Source organism: Erpetoichthys calabaricus, chromosome 2 (assembly GCF_900747795.2).
Source record: "Erpetoichthys calabaricus chromosome 2, fErpCal1.3, whole genome shotgun sequence".
NCBI classification, from domain to species: Eukaryota; Metazoa; Chordata; class Cladistia; order Polypteriformes; family Polypteridae; genus Erpetoichthys; species Erpetoichthys calabaricus.
This window is the reverse complement of record NC_041395.2, coordinates 129060850-129074736: the sequence shown is the minus strand read 5'-3', so window position 1 is coordinate 129074736 and position 13887 is coordinate 129060850. Positions and strand designations below refer to the sequence as shown.

At 35.7% G+C, this 13887-nt stretch overlaps 1 protein-coding gene across 1 annotated transcript in view; it reads right to left on the bottom strand.

The window, feature by feature from the left end:
- plch1 (phospholipase C, eta 1) overlaps positions 1 to 13887 on the bottom strand; it is a 314659-nt gene that overhangs the window by 14906 nt on the left and 285866 nt on the right. Inside the window, exons 16-20 of the mRNA XM_028794504.2 lie at positions 9553 to 9732; positions 8628 to 8735; positions 7558 to 7682; positions 3416 to 3500; positions 1807 to 1953 (exon numbers count right to left, since the gene is read on the bottom strand). Coding sequence (XP_028650337.1) covers positions 1807 to 1953; positions 3416 to 3500; positions 7558 to 7682; positions 8628 to 8735; positions 9553 to 9732 — 645 coding nt within the window. The remainder of the gene's footprint in view (positions 1 to 1806; positions 1954 to 3415; positions 3501 to 7557; positions 7683 to 8627; positions 8736 to 9552; positions 9733 to 13887) is intronic.

The window sequence follows — 13887 nt, the reverse complement described above, 5'->3', positions numbered from 1 at the left end:
TCAAGAATCCTGCCTTCATTTTATAAGCACTATATTGTATGATCGTGCCTATTCTGTTTGTATAAATGATGCTTAATTCCGGAAGTAAGCATTAATACTATTTTTGCAAAAAATGCATGCATTTTGCATATGCGACATGAGGTGTGTCAGAATTTTTTCCATACACATTTTTCACATTGTTTGCCATTGTCCATTAGTGGTCACTATTGGGTCTCATTTAATTAGAATCTTTATTATTATGCACTTTGTCTATGAAAACATGACAATTTTTTTTTCTTGGCCACCACTACAAACTATGTAGAGTAAGTAACAACTGAACAACTGAAAAGTAAGAACTTTTTTATATTTTCTCTGCATGACATATCATTTAAATATAATTTAGTTTAAGACTACATTGCAATTTGTAAAACTCAATATATAATCAACACTTAAAGTTCCATCCCAACACATTCAAGGAGATATGTTAAAAAAAACAAATACAGTTTTAAAATAATTCTTCTTTTATATACTTGTATATTAAAACATCAATATGAAAATAAAACAGAAAAAGGGCCAGCAACTTTCATTCAGAACAATATTAATAAATGTTTACCCTTTTGTTTAGAAAGAAACATTGCTTTTCTTCTAGTTTTGGATAATATACAACATCTGCTTCGCTTTGAGTGATTGAGGGCGGGTTAGGTTTCTTTTAAATGAGCTAAATAAATCAAAGTTATAAGTAACATAGCGTAAGAAATCACAGTGAATTTACTATTACATAATTTGATCTCATGCAGTGTCTCTCCACACAATCTTAAAACACATGTAAAACAGAGGCCAGGACTTGATGGGCTCATTCACAGTTAGACTCCAGTCCCTGGTATATTTTGTATAATTTTATTTTTGAACGATTTGTATAGTGCACAATTTTAAGGTAAATTATATGTTGCTTTAAACAGATTGATGAAGTGTGTATATTATGAATGACTGAATTCAATTCCTTGTCTGAGATATTGCTCAGTTTGTTTCAGGAGACACATAGTGTGCCCCAAAAACACAAAGTCATTGCACTTATAGTTTCCACACATTGCATCCATTAATTCATTGCATTTCTCGTAGTCCTCCCATCAAAGTGTCTAGCCATAAACTGGGACTGATCTGACCAGTTCATATTTTTCCAATCCGCCAGTGTTTGGGCTCCATATCCACATACTGCTTGTTAACACTTATTTGGATCATACATCATGCCACACATCATTCCATTGTCTTCATTTTCTTGGTTAACTAACTGAGGTTTTTACTCCACATATTCATATCGCTCCCCATGTACAGAGTATCATCTATGCTTAAGTGAATTAGGGTACTTCTTGCCACACACCTGCTGTTGGCTGGACATTCTTTTTGGGTGGTGTACTGGCATTTGTGAAAACAGAGAAGGCTTTCGTTCTTGATATAGTTAGACCAGTGCAACTGGCATAAACTTTGAAGCAATTTACATTTTTTTGCAGACCCAAATAGATATAATCCATCGTTACCTGTCTATCACTTTAAAACTCTGAACATATTTTGTTCCCAATGACTGTGCAGTCAATTATGTGGAAAGGGCAGGCATTACTAATAAACTGGCTATTCAGCATAAAACTTCATCAATTAAATTGAAAAGGTCTTTTCCACGCCTCATCATATTTCTTCTCTGAAAGGAACAAAAAGTATAATTGACTGGAGATTGTTCAACGGGTATTTCTTCATTAATCAAGGCTTAAATGAAAAGGCCAGTTGATTAGTCCCATATTCATCAAATCAGACATACTTGTGTGTTTCACTAACCTGGCATTAAGCTGGTGAATGCAACGGTTCGTTGCCCTACAAAATCACGGCCGATAGGATCATGATCCCAGACGAGAAAGCGGACCAATGCAAGCTCAGGTAAGTGTAAGGTGAAGGTTAAGGTTTCTTCCCAAACAGGGTTAAATCCTGGAAAAAATGGAGACAAAAATACAGTTTTATCTAGTTACATCAGCTGTAACATGAAACAAATTGGGAGCATTTACATGAAATAAGGAAGATGCCATAGGTGTTTTGTACATGCTATAAGTAATTTAGGGGCATAGGCAGCAATTTTTTGCAGGTGGTGGTAAATGGGAAAGCAATTAATGTATCCGATATGGAGAAACCTAAACAGGTAATGAATGCAGAAATGCCTGTGCTGCAATCAAAACATCCATGAACACAAAATCCGCAGAATACTGCTGAAACTCTTTAGCTGTTAACTCTCAAATAATTGTTAAAAGCAAATAGTAGCTGAATTAGGACTTTCTAGTTTAATCATACAAACTCTGGACTGAAAACTTGGCATAACTGGAAGAAGAGAGGACTATTCTGGTATCAAAAATAGTGGAGGGCATAACAAAATATTAGAAAGTCTAATGGAGCCTCAGAAAGATGTCCAAATCAAATATCATTGTGAGGTACACTCTAAAAGGCTCTCTTGCCAATAGATGTGAGCTGAATGGTTTTGGCAATCATTGCACAATTTATTTATAAATAATAATGCAAAATTAATTTGCAATAAATTGAATCTCCATAACTTTTATAATTAGGAAGCTCAATTCACTTGCTAAACAAAAAATATAGACTAAAATAAAATGGTCTGCAGTTTATCCTATAACTGACATGTAAACTGAGTAATTCACACAAAAGAAAGCTACAAATGCTGCTGTTTTTATTCCCATTTGTCATGTTTCAATACAATGCAATAATATAAAGGCATGAACATGGTAAACAGACAAATCAGGCAAGAATATCAAAGAGCAATCAAGAAAGCAATAAGAAAGATCCAAATTAAAGTAAAGGGTCAAAAAGAAAAACAAACTACCAGGAATCAATGGCATAGCAAAAAGAAGTTAGGAGCCAGTTTAAATATACAGGGCCTCATGATGACTACCTAGAGAAAGTACACATGGTAGGGATGGCCAAGGGCATGTCAGTAAGTGTGCCCAAATTCTAAAGTGACCTGAACTAGAAGTGACCTCAGGATAGAATATACTGTAAATAACTTAATATAAATGAATGAATACCCAAGTTCAAAAGGTGGGTGAGGTTAGAATTAGAAAGCATTGGATAAGTGCTCGCTGGCAAGAAAAGACAAGGCCTAAGACAAATAACATCATATCACATCATATCACATACTGTAGGTTCACACAGTGCAAAAAAATAAGGTTTTACCTGTGTGTATGATTGATCCAAGTGTTGTCCTTTAGTTTAAACACAATTAATTCAGTCTACAAGCTATATTATTAGGCAGGTCTGAGTCTACTATGTACAGTAATGCTACCTACAATGGTCTATATGGTTTGAGGATCTGCCACAATATGTACACGGATGTGACAAAAAAAGACTTGTCCCTTACAAAAATGGATTACAGAAGTTACTATACCATTATCATCAACAACTCTGGTCTGCTCCTTGCAACAGTCAACTGGCAACCCAATGATTTCCACTTCAACAAAAGGATCAATTATCTGCAAGAAACAAGTTCATAAAATAAATGTACAATAAAAAAAATAAAGAAAAACCTCATTCTTGCCACCAAAAAACTCAGGCATAACACAGTAGAATTTGGTATGATTTCTCAATATAATGAAGCTTGTTATATATTTGGATATTTTGTATGCAAACGATCAATCAATGCTCCCTTAAAAAAAACAAAAAGCTATATTTTTATTTAATTACTTCACACTCACTGAATTAACATTTTTTAAGACGTTTAAGTAGGTCATCATGAAAATGAATTTCACTGCTTTAATCAGCAAAAGATTATGTGTATGTTGAAAGTTAAACCTGCTAATTTAATTCTAATGTATGCAGTTGTCCTTAATTTGAGTGAGAAAAAATATCTTTCTTGAAAGAATGAGCATCTTGGTTAATTAGGCATCTAACAATAACAAATACAAAAACATTGTTTGCAAAAGCAGAGCTGTATAATGTTAAGGTCAAGCACCTATTGACCTTCAGTGGTACACCATAAATTAGGTAGCTCAGGTTTCTTTTCCATCCTTAAGTCATATGCAGTGACACCTTTTAATTAATAGCACTCATACACAAGCAGCATTATTGTTCAAAAAACACCTCACCTGGAACAGATAGCATAGTCATGATAAAGAAAATGCAAAAATATTTCAAAAACATATTATTCAAATAACCTGGAAGAAATATCACCAACATCAAAAATGCAGCTTGAACTGAACACATAAAAACAGTCAGTAATCTATTGCTGCAAGTTTCATCATTTTTCCATATATACTCAGAAAGTATTTATATATTATACAAATTATACACACAAACATAACCTCGTAGAAATGTAGGCAATATACATGAAAAATGTGTGTGAAAAAATCTGAAGCATGGATATACACACCAGTGATATTTCAGTTCTGATATTAATTGAAGTTTTAGAATTTTTATTTTATTTTATAAAATTAATTTTTATTTCATTCTACTTTTCAGTGGGGTCAACAATTTTTATTTTTTATTTAGTTCTGTGTTTAAAATTTTAGTCTTTATTTTATTTAGTTCTGGCCTTTTTACATAATATTAGTGCAATTTAATTTATTTTTGTCTGTTGCAAGACCACAAATGCTCGCCTACACATATTTCAATGCAAGTTATGTTTCATTCGACAAAATGCACAGTTCATAATGCTGTTAAACACAACTTGACTATCAATGAGCAAACAGATTAAGTGGCCTAATGAGTGTAGTCAGCAAGATGAAATGTTTCAACCCAAGAAACCAGTCTGTGCAAGCACGATGCTGTTACGCTTCAAACAAGCATGCATTTCGAGAGATTTGTTCATGTTGCAATGACATCCGTTGCACAGGTAGCCACACTGTGAAAATATTTTCTTGACGAACGCCTGTAATGCAGGTGCACAGACGAAGTCCTCAGCCACTGGAACCAGCAGGCTGTATGTTGATGATTTCTATTGCCAGTACTGAAGTGCAGTCCTGGTGCCAGAGAAGAGCTGGTCTTCCACTAAGTAATGATCCAGCTGGTCATGCACCGAAACTCCAAGACTATTTTTCTTCTTCTTGCATGCTACATTTGCTTTTATCATCATCTGCGCTGTAACTAAAAGTATTTGCACACGTTACTTTCCCACAAACATCTGTGCCAAACTCGCCATCGTCAACCACATGTGCTTACCGCTTCAACCTGATGAACCAAATTTGCTCAACAAACAAACAATGGTCCTTTACTGAAGTTGCGCCACGTGATAATAGTAAGCCCAAGGTACAAGATCACCGCATAGTAAACTAGGTCAAAGGTGGGCAAAACAAGGGACAACCTATTTAGATGGGGCCTCACAACAAGCGCTGAATGTCCCTGTGGTGAGCCCACCCATACAATGGAACACATTCTCCATGAATGTTCCCGAGGCCCTACATGTACCGATGAAGATCTTAAGGATGCTAATGACGCTGCTCTTACCTGGATACGGCAGTGGCGTGATAAGATATGATGATGATGACCGCATATTAAACAGGCGCAACATAACTGAACACTCAGGGTTGACCTACAAACAACCCCTCTGCACAACTGAATTGGACTGAACTAAAATTTTCGTTCTCGTTTTAGTTTGTTCACATATCACTAATTTTTATTTTTATTTAGTTTTAGTTTCTCTGTTTGCCTGTGCTTGTAAAATGAAAAACAATTTTTTTAGTTCTAGTTCTTGTTTTTGTTATGAAGACATCACTGATACACACATACTGTATATGAAATACCCCGAAAATGAAAAAAATATATCACCATCTGCTGAATGAAGAGAAAGTCCAACAAAAGTTGTAAGAGCCATTTGCATAATAATATGTAAATGCTTGTATTAAAGTACAAGTATCAGGTGATTAGCCACACCTTTGTGTACAATCATAGGTGCTCCATTAGTCTGTCCTGCTTCTGGCTTTAATTCTGTAAAGGGGGGGGGGGGGGGTCAGTTGATTGCTGTTGAGCAGGACATGGAGGTTTTTGACCTTTTTATTTGGATATAATTAGGTTTACAGTAAAGGAAATGGCATTCTTGTAAATATGTTACTCCAAGAATAATACGTTTATTATGTTCTTTAATACCTATTTTTAGTAATAAAGGTCTTTAAATTATATGGAAGAAGTTACTAGTAGTTTAACGTATCAGAAACGTTGGTCCTGCTTGAAGTGGCACTCAACAGGGAGCCACTGCTATATAAGTTGCTCCGATTCATGCACATCCCAGAAACATATCCTAGGGAAACAAAGTTTGTGGAATATAATTGAAAGTTCTTAGACTGTAGTAAAGAACAATGTTCCATATAAAAGTGTGGAAATCTACTCCAAATTTTCCTAGGCCAGGTTATACAGAGATCTGTATGCTGCCCAATACTGCCTCCTAAGAACCATCCAAATGTGTTAACAAAAAAAAAAAACCTAGTACAAGTTAAAACTCCATACTGGCAAAATATCTGTTTGTGCTTTAAAGATATGTCTGAAGTTTCATCCAAAAAAAATCCTTCTACGTATTTTAGAATTGGACTGGTACCTTAGTGATGGATCAGACATCAAGATGATGGGAACTGCAGCGCCATTATTTGCCAAAAAGTTGCAAGCAGCTTCAAAGAAACCTCTTGTATCAGGGATAAAGCCTTAGTACAAGATCAATTACTACTACTGTATTCATGAGTTGACTTTGATGTGTATTTCTGATTCCTCATTTCTTCTTGGTTTTTTGCATACTCTTTCTTTCCATCAATGTCTTTTTGATGACTTTGCAGCCTTTCTTAGTTGAGGAATGTTTTTCTAGCAACTCTGCTTGTATACAAGTGCAGCTGTAGTGTTGGGCAGGTGTCCACATATATTTGGGATGGTTTGGTCACCTCTCTATTTATACCATTATTTGAAAAGAGGTTGCACCAATTAATTAATTTCACAAAACCATAATGTATCCCCAGTGAAGGTAAGATTGTAAGATTTTTTTTTTAATTTTATTGAATTTATTAGAATCAAATAACAATCTATACACATAACTCATGTTTTACAAAAAGAAAAAAAAAGAAAAGGTTTGAAACAAATCAACCCTCACCCCTGAGAAGAGAGCTAGGCCAGCAGTGTAAACCTTTATGCTAGTAAAGACAAATGAATAGATAAAATAATAAATGAATAAAGATAAATGGAGTAAAAGAGGGAAGAGAACCTGCTTCCTCAATTTAAGTGCTTATTCTAAAATGTTATTGATTAGATCCTGCCAGGTTTTGAAAAAGTTTTGTACAGATCCTCTAAGTGCAAATGTGATTTTTTCCATTTTCAAATCGTATGTATCATCAGTTACCCACTGACATAAAATAGGAGAGTTAGGAGTCTCCCAATTGAGCAAGACTACGTGGCAATAGTGTAGTAAACGCATATGTTTTTTTGCAATCAGTCTGAGTGTTAATTGTGGAAAAATCACTCAGGCTTTAAGTAAGTAAAGGAACAATATTTATTTAGCCAGCAACTACATACAAATCAAGTTACTTTTCAAATAGAATTTTTTCCAACAACCATTACCTCTCCTCTGTCCCCCAGCATAGAATCTGGGGGTTTGGGTAACTGCTGTCCACTTATGATCTTCAGAACCAGCTGTTTTTTAGGGTAAGCCGGAAGCGGATCATCTGAAAAGGGATTGAAAGCTCCTAAAACACACCAGAAGGAGAACTTAGCATAAATAGCATAATAAGTGAAACAATAAAAAAAAAAATTACGTCAATCACAACATCATTTGATATGTATCAATAGCGGGTGGGAGCCTATCCTGGCAGCTTTGAGTTCAAGACAGGAACCAAACAGGAATCCATCGGAGGTCCCGCTGACACACACACCTATGCTGACACTCGTATAGGGACAATGTAGAGTTAGCAATTAACCTAACACACACATTATGGGACAGGGAAGAAAAAATAATTGAATAAATAAAAGTGCAAACTTCATGCAAGCAAAAACTTGCATTCATACCCATGATGCTGGATCCATGAGGCAGAAATGCAAACTCATGTGTTTCTGTAGTATTCAGGAGCGCAGTTATGCACTCTAATTGTGAACAAAACATTGTGAAAAAGTTTAAAACTATCCTAGCTTAGCATTCCAAAATAATCTATAAAATTGAGCTTTTTGACTCATTAAAAATGTAATACTTTTTTACATTACTCAACATACAAATTGCATACTACTTAACAATAATACAATAAAAATCTGATTTCATAAATTTGATTCTGAAAAGCAGAATAAAAAAAGAGTGGAGAAATAAAGTGTGCTTTTGGTGCCACCTACTGAAGATTAGTGATATAGCAACTGAAGGATGTTTCTTAAAATAAAAGACTGTTACATTTTAACTTTATTAGTTTAGAATAGCCTACTGAGAATAATAATTGATAAAAGATAGCTAACAGAAGTCTCTTTCAAAGAAATGTATGCATGAAGCGCCAATTACAAATGCAGAGACAAAAATAAATAACGTCTTCTGAAACTGATGCTAGAATAAAACAGAAAAAGTAAAAAAAAATCCACACAACAATAAATGTAAAAAATCTCTTGAGATGCAGGACTTTATTAAAAGACTTCTTGAGCTTTACTGTACATACCTTTACACATGGGTGGAGGCTTTAGAACATAGCCAGAATTTCCATTTACCATAAATTTGGCTCTGTTTAACTGCATCATACGTCCCTCAGTTTGGTAGTTTAATGCCACTATGAACATAAATAAAAAAATAGATGAATGAATTAATAATAATCAATTAATTTGTCTTTTGCTTATTTGTGCATAGGCTGGACCTTCGAGTAAGGCCAAGCCATTGAGATGAAGCTGTCACTTCAGCTATCCATGGTGCAATGCACAACATTTTTATATGCTGATTGAGCTTTCCTATTTCATTTTTTTGTGAAGCCTTCTATTTGCTTCCAGTGATTTTAAACTTATTTTAGCTTTCACCATAAAATACAGTACAAAGCATTTTTAATTGAATGATCTGAAATCTTTATTAGCAGGAACCATAGATGAATATTTTGATCAGTCTGTGACAAAAAATACTCAGTGCTGCTGTATTGTCCATTTAACACTTTCTAATATTTCATTGTATCAATTTTACTGCTTTCATTTTTTTAAATACAGTTGCTGATGGTCAACAAGACTCTGTAATATGCTAATTATGTGTATACTGTACAACAGAGTATTACTTAGAATTATACCTTTTTGCGAATTTATAACAAGCTATCAAAAGTTGATTGACAAACTTGAGGACAAGCAAACGATTAATTGATTTTATTTTTTTCTTTATTTCACATTGCACCATTTGTGGAGCACACCTAAATACAATTTCATTCAATGCATACATCGGAATAAAATAGTATACTGGGGTAGATGTTATACGATAGAAATGGAATATAAGTATAAAATATGTTGCCAGATTTTCAGAATATTTCTTTACTATATACATGTTAAATTCATGTAAGGATATAAAGTAAATGAATACTGATGACAGCCAAACCTCAGTTTCCCAGAACTTACCCAGCTGACAGCCGATGTTCCAGTATGTCTGGGGGTTGAAGTTGCTGGAGTCTATTCTATACGCGGATGGGTAGATTCTTGTAAGCTGTTTTTGGTTGAACAAAATAAACTGCTCAGGTTTGTGGTGCACAAGCTGGTGAGCCCGAGTTTCACTGAAGGATAACACGTTCCCTGGATTGCCTGTTTAAAGTAAAAATTGGAGATGTTACAAAGAATAATGGCAAGTGTACAGTGCAAAAAATATTTCTCGATTCTACTTTTGCTTTTCTTAATGTGACCTTAAATACTGTTGTATTGTGGGGTTCACAAGCTTTGCAGTATGTATTATGATTATATTTTTAATTTTTTGTCTATATCACAATGTGTGACATTTTAAGCTTACTATTTAGAATTATAAAAAAGCTAAACTTCTGGAGATCAGTAAGGCATTGCAGAGGTTAGTGTTGCTGCTGCAGGAAACTTCTCTCAATATTCCCTAAAGTTTAGGTGATGTGACAACTCCAAGTTGGTCCTGTGTGAACAGGCCCTGAAAAGGACAGGCAAAAGTCCAGGTGCTCATTCCCGCCCTGCATCAAATGCTGTCAGAGTGGACTCTGGTCCTGAATTGTATTAAGCTGGTTTAAGAGCATTATGCTGTGTATAATACTGAAAAAATAAAAGGTTTAAAGTCCATTGGCTTGTGGCAGACGTTCCTTTCATACAGAGCTCATACTTTACAACAAGGGGTTACAACTACAGTCCTGGGGCTTCATTTATAAAACTTTGAGTGGATTCAAGCGTGAAAATATGCACATGCCAAAAACAGGAATATTAAAAAAAAATGCAGATTAATAAAACCTGGCATGTGCAGACTTCTATACAACTTATTCTTTATAAATCATAATCACCTTGAAAATGTGCATTCATGAACACGCCTTTAGGCTAATCGGCCTCATAGATATGTAGAGCAGCATTCCTCCTGATGTGTCGAGATCCTGCCACCTGCATCCAAGAACATCTAGCAGTACTCCGCATCTGAGCATGCAAGATCATGTACAGCATTATAGCGCCTGTCTTCTTTGTTCTGGGGGTCTGGGAAAGGTGTAACATGGCAGCATCTGAACGGGTAGCCGCTAGTACCTGGCACATGTAATGATATGATTGCTGATACAATGAATAGTGTAGAACATTGAAGAATTGAGGGTTCAGCCAGTTACCTTATCATCGAGCCACCCACCATGCACAGAATCGTCACGTTTGCCAAAGCTAGTTCACTTCAAAATGAATGAATCGCGGGATGACTCATCCATGGAGACATGATGTTTGTCAATCTCATCTTGGCATCACATATTGAATGTTAATGGAATGTTACTGTTCACGGTTAACAAAGGCAGCTTCATTCTTATTTCAATATGTGTACAGTAAAGTGATCTGATTACATTAGGAGAGCCGGCCACTGCTGCAAATTCTCTCTGTAAGCTGGCAAACATACAGTATATTATGTTTAAAGGATGTACACCCACATCATATGAAAACTGAATGTAGCGCCTCCATAGTTAATGACTTTAAGCACAAAAAAGTTCTTCAGTGCAAAATGCACAGCATTGTCCCACTTAAATGGAAACTGAAATACAGTCTGTATATCATATTCAACACTTTTGAGGTTTAATATGTTTGTCACATTTACAAACATTATAATAGCGGCTCTGCGATATGAATTATTATATAATAATTAATATCACCAAAATGTTATTGCAATATATTATAATATTATAATAATGCATACCAGTCATTATTTAGTGGGTTCAGCTGTGTTTCTTTAGTTTATGAAGTTTGTTGTCATTTCCCAGTTTCTCCAAAATGTTGCATACTGATTGTCATGCCACCTGGGTCTTGCTTGATTAATAAAGTCCAGACTCAAATAGATTCCTGAATGGAATGAACGTTTATTACTCATTCCAACAACTCCAACTTTTCAACCCCCATAACTCCAACAGTCCCTGTATATCCTGTCCCAAAGCATCATGGGAACTGTAGTGCTTATCAACTAAACTATACATAACCTTTGAGGCTACAGTTTCATCATCTCATAAAGTTTCATATGGTATCTGTTGATTACATACACTTGATGTGTACCCCTCCTGTTAGTCGGCAAACATTGATGCGATAATTGAGCTTGGACCGCACTCTCCGACGCATATCCGGCGTGATCACGTTTATAGCTTTAGTGATGCGTTCCTGCAGATCATCCATAGTTGCGGTTAGTGGAGGTATGTACACTCTGTCTTTCACGTACCCCCCCAAAGGAAAAAGTCACAAACAGTAATGTCCGGTGATCTTGGGGGCCACTTGAGGAACACCTGGTCATTTTGTCTAGCGCAACCAATCCATCTGTTTGGCAGGCGCTTGTTGAGAAAATTACAGACAGCAAGATGCCAGTGCGGTGGTGCCCCATCTTGTTGAAAAAGATAGTCACCTACCTCAGTAAAAAAAAACATTTAAAATCAAGGAGTGTTTTTGTGGGCACCCTGTATGTATGTATGTATGTATGTATGTATGTATGTATGTATGTATGTATGTATATATATATATATATATATATCTGTCTGTCCAGCCCGGAAATGCGAGGCTACAGCATGACGCTCATAGAAAGCGACTCTGTCGCCAAAGTGAAACCACAGAAAAAAGAGAAACTCACTTAGCCGCTAATACAAAAGCAAGACAAGCACATCAGAAAAACAAAACCTCTGAGGAGAGAGAAACTCATTTAGCCTCTAATGTTCAACTGATGCGATTGACTGATTGAAGTGCCAGAATCCATGGTTATTACAGCCCGGGCTTACACAACTAGTATATATACACATACACACTAGGGGGTTCCCCCCTGCTTGCTTCGCCCCCCAGCCACTTCACATCTCTGCTGCTCGTGTTGTGAAGAGGGGGCTGAACGTACACCAAGGAGACGCGGTCACTCCTCCGAAACCCCCTCTTAAACGGTGATACAATGGGAAACAAATACAGTGTTTTTTTTTTTTTACCTTCTCTTTGCTTGATCAGCTGCTGGATTGCTGGTACTGTGACATGTGATCTGCATCTCGCACAGCGCTTCCAACATTTAAAAGCTTGTACAGCAGCTGTCCTACTCTGTCTTTTATTTCCGGCCCCTGGCGTGATTAAATTACTTGGCACAAAGTCTCATCTCATGGGACGAGAGTTCTTGATATTTTAGTTTATAATTTAGAAATGGAATAATAATCTGAAAATCTAACAACATCACATTAAAGTGCGATATATTCTGAAAAGAATGATACCAAACATATATATGTAGGTTTTAAAATAAGCCCAATTTAAAGCATGAGAAAAAACATGACATAAAAACGTCACATAAAATGGTTACACAAAATCATTGCACTTCTAGGGTTAGGATTTTATATAGAGTATACTGTATATATACAGACACACACACACATCTCACCACAGTCGGGGTTGCCATAAATATATGCATGTTCCCCCATCAAGTTTTCTTTCAGAAATCCCTACATTTAGGAAGTTGTACAGTATACGCACATTTTGAACCTCTTTTTTTTTGTACGCAAGCTTTATAAATGAGGCCATAGGAACTCTACAGTGGCAGTGGGCTTTCATACTAACTGATTTCTTGATTAGTTACCAGTTTTTGCTGCTAATTAACTCTTTTGCTTAAATTTTAGTTGTGTTGCTGTTTAAGACTCAGATACTTTCTTTTTTCCTTAATTGATAGCCAAACAATAATGGGATACAAACTGGGTCAACACACAACCAGCTAATCTGTGTTCATCACAAAATATGTAAAAATAAAGAAAAGTGATGGTCTCAGTCATGTTGATCTGCTTAGGTTCACAAAACTTTTTGATGGTAGTCTTAGAAAAAAGAGAATCAACAGAATAAGAGCACCAACAGGAAATGGAATTAAATAACGCGTTTAATTAACAAAATTAGCTTCTAATTAGGAAACTGGTTGGAGTTTGAGGCCCCAATTTAGCTTATCATCTGTTGGCTCATTTCACATCTTATTTCTGTTTGGGTGCCATTTAAGGAATAAATGAAGCCGATATTAAGGGTTGGAATGAAAAAACCTTCAGCTACAGTAGCACTCCAGGACCGGAGTTGGAGACCCCTACTTTGCAGTGTGGAACCACCACGAATCTAGAAAAGCACAAGAAGAGATCGACAGCAAGCATTATTCCTTTATAAACGTTATTTAACTGTCAGGATTTAGAAAACAATTCTGTTCCTTGCATATTCTTATTTTTATCTTTGGAGAAAATCTTTTGACAGTATTTAGTGTGGCTGTTCGCTATGATAATATTTAGTTTC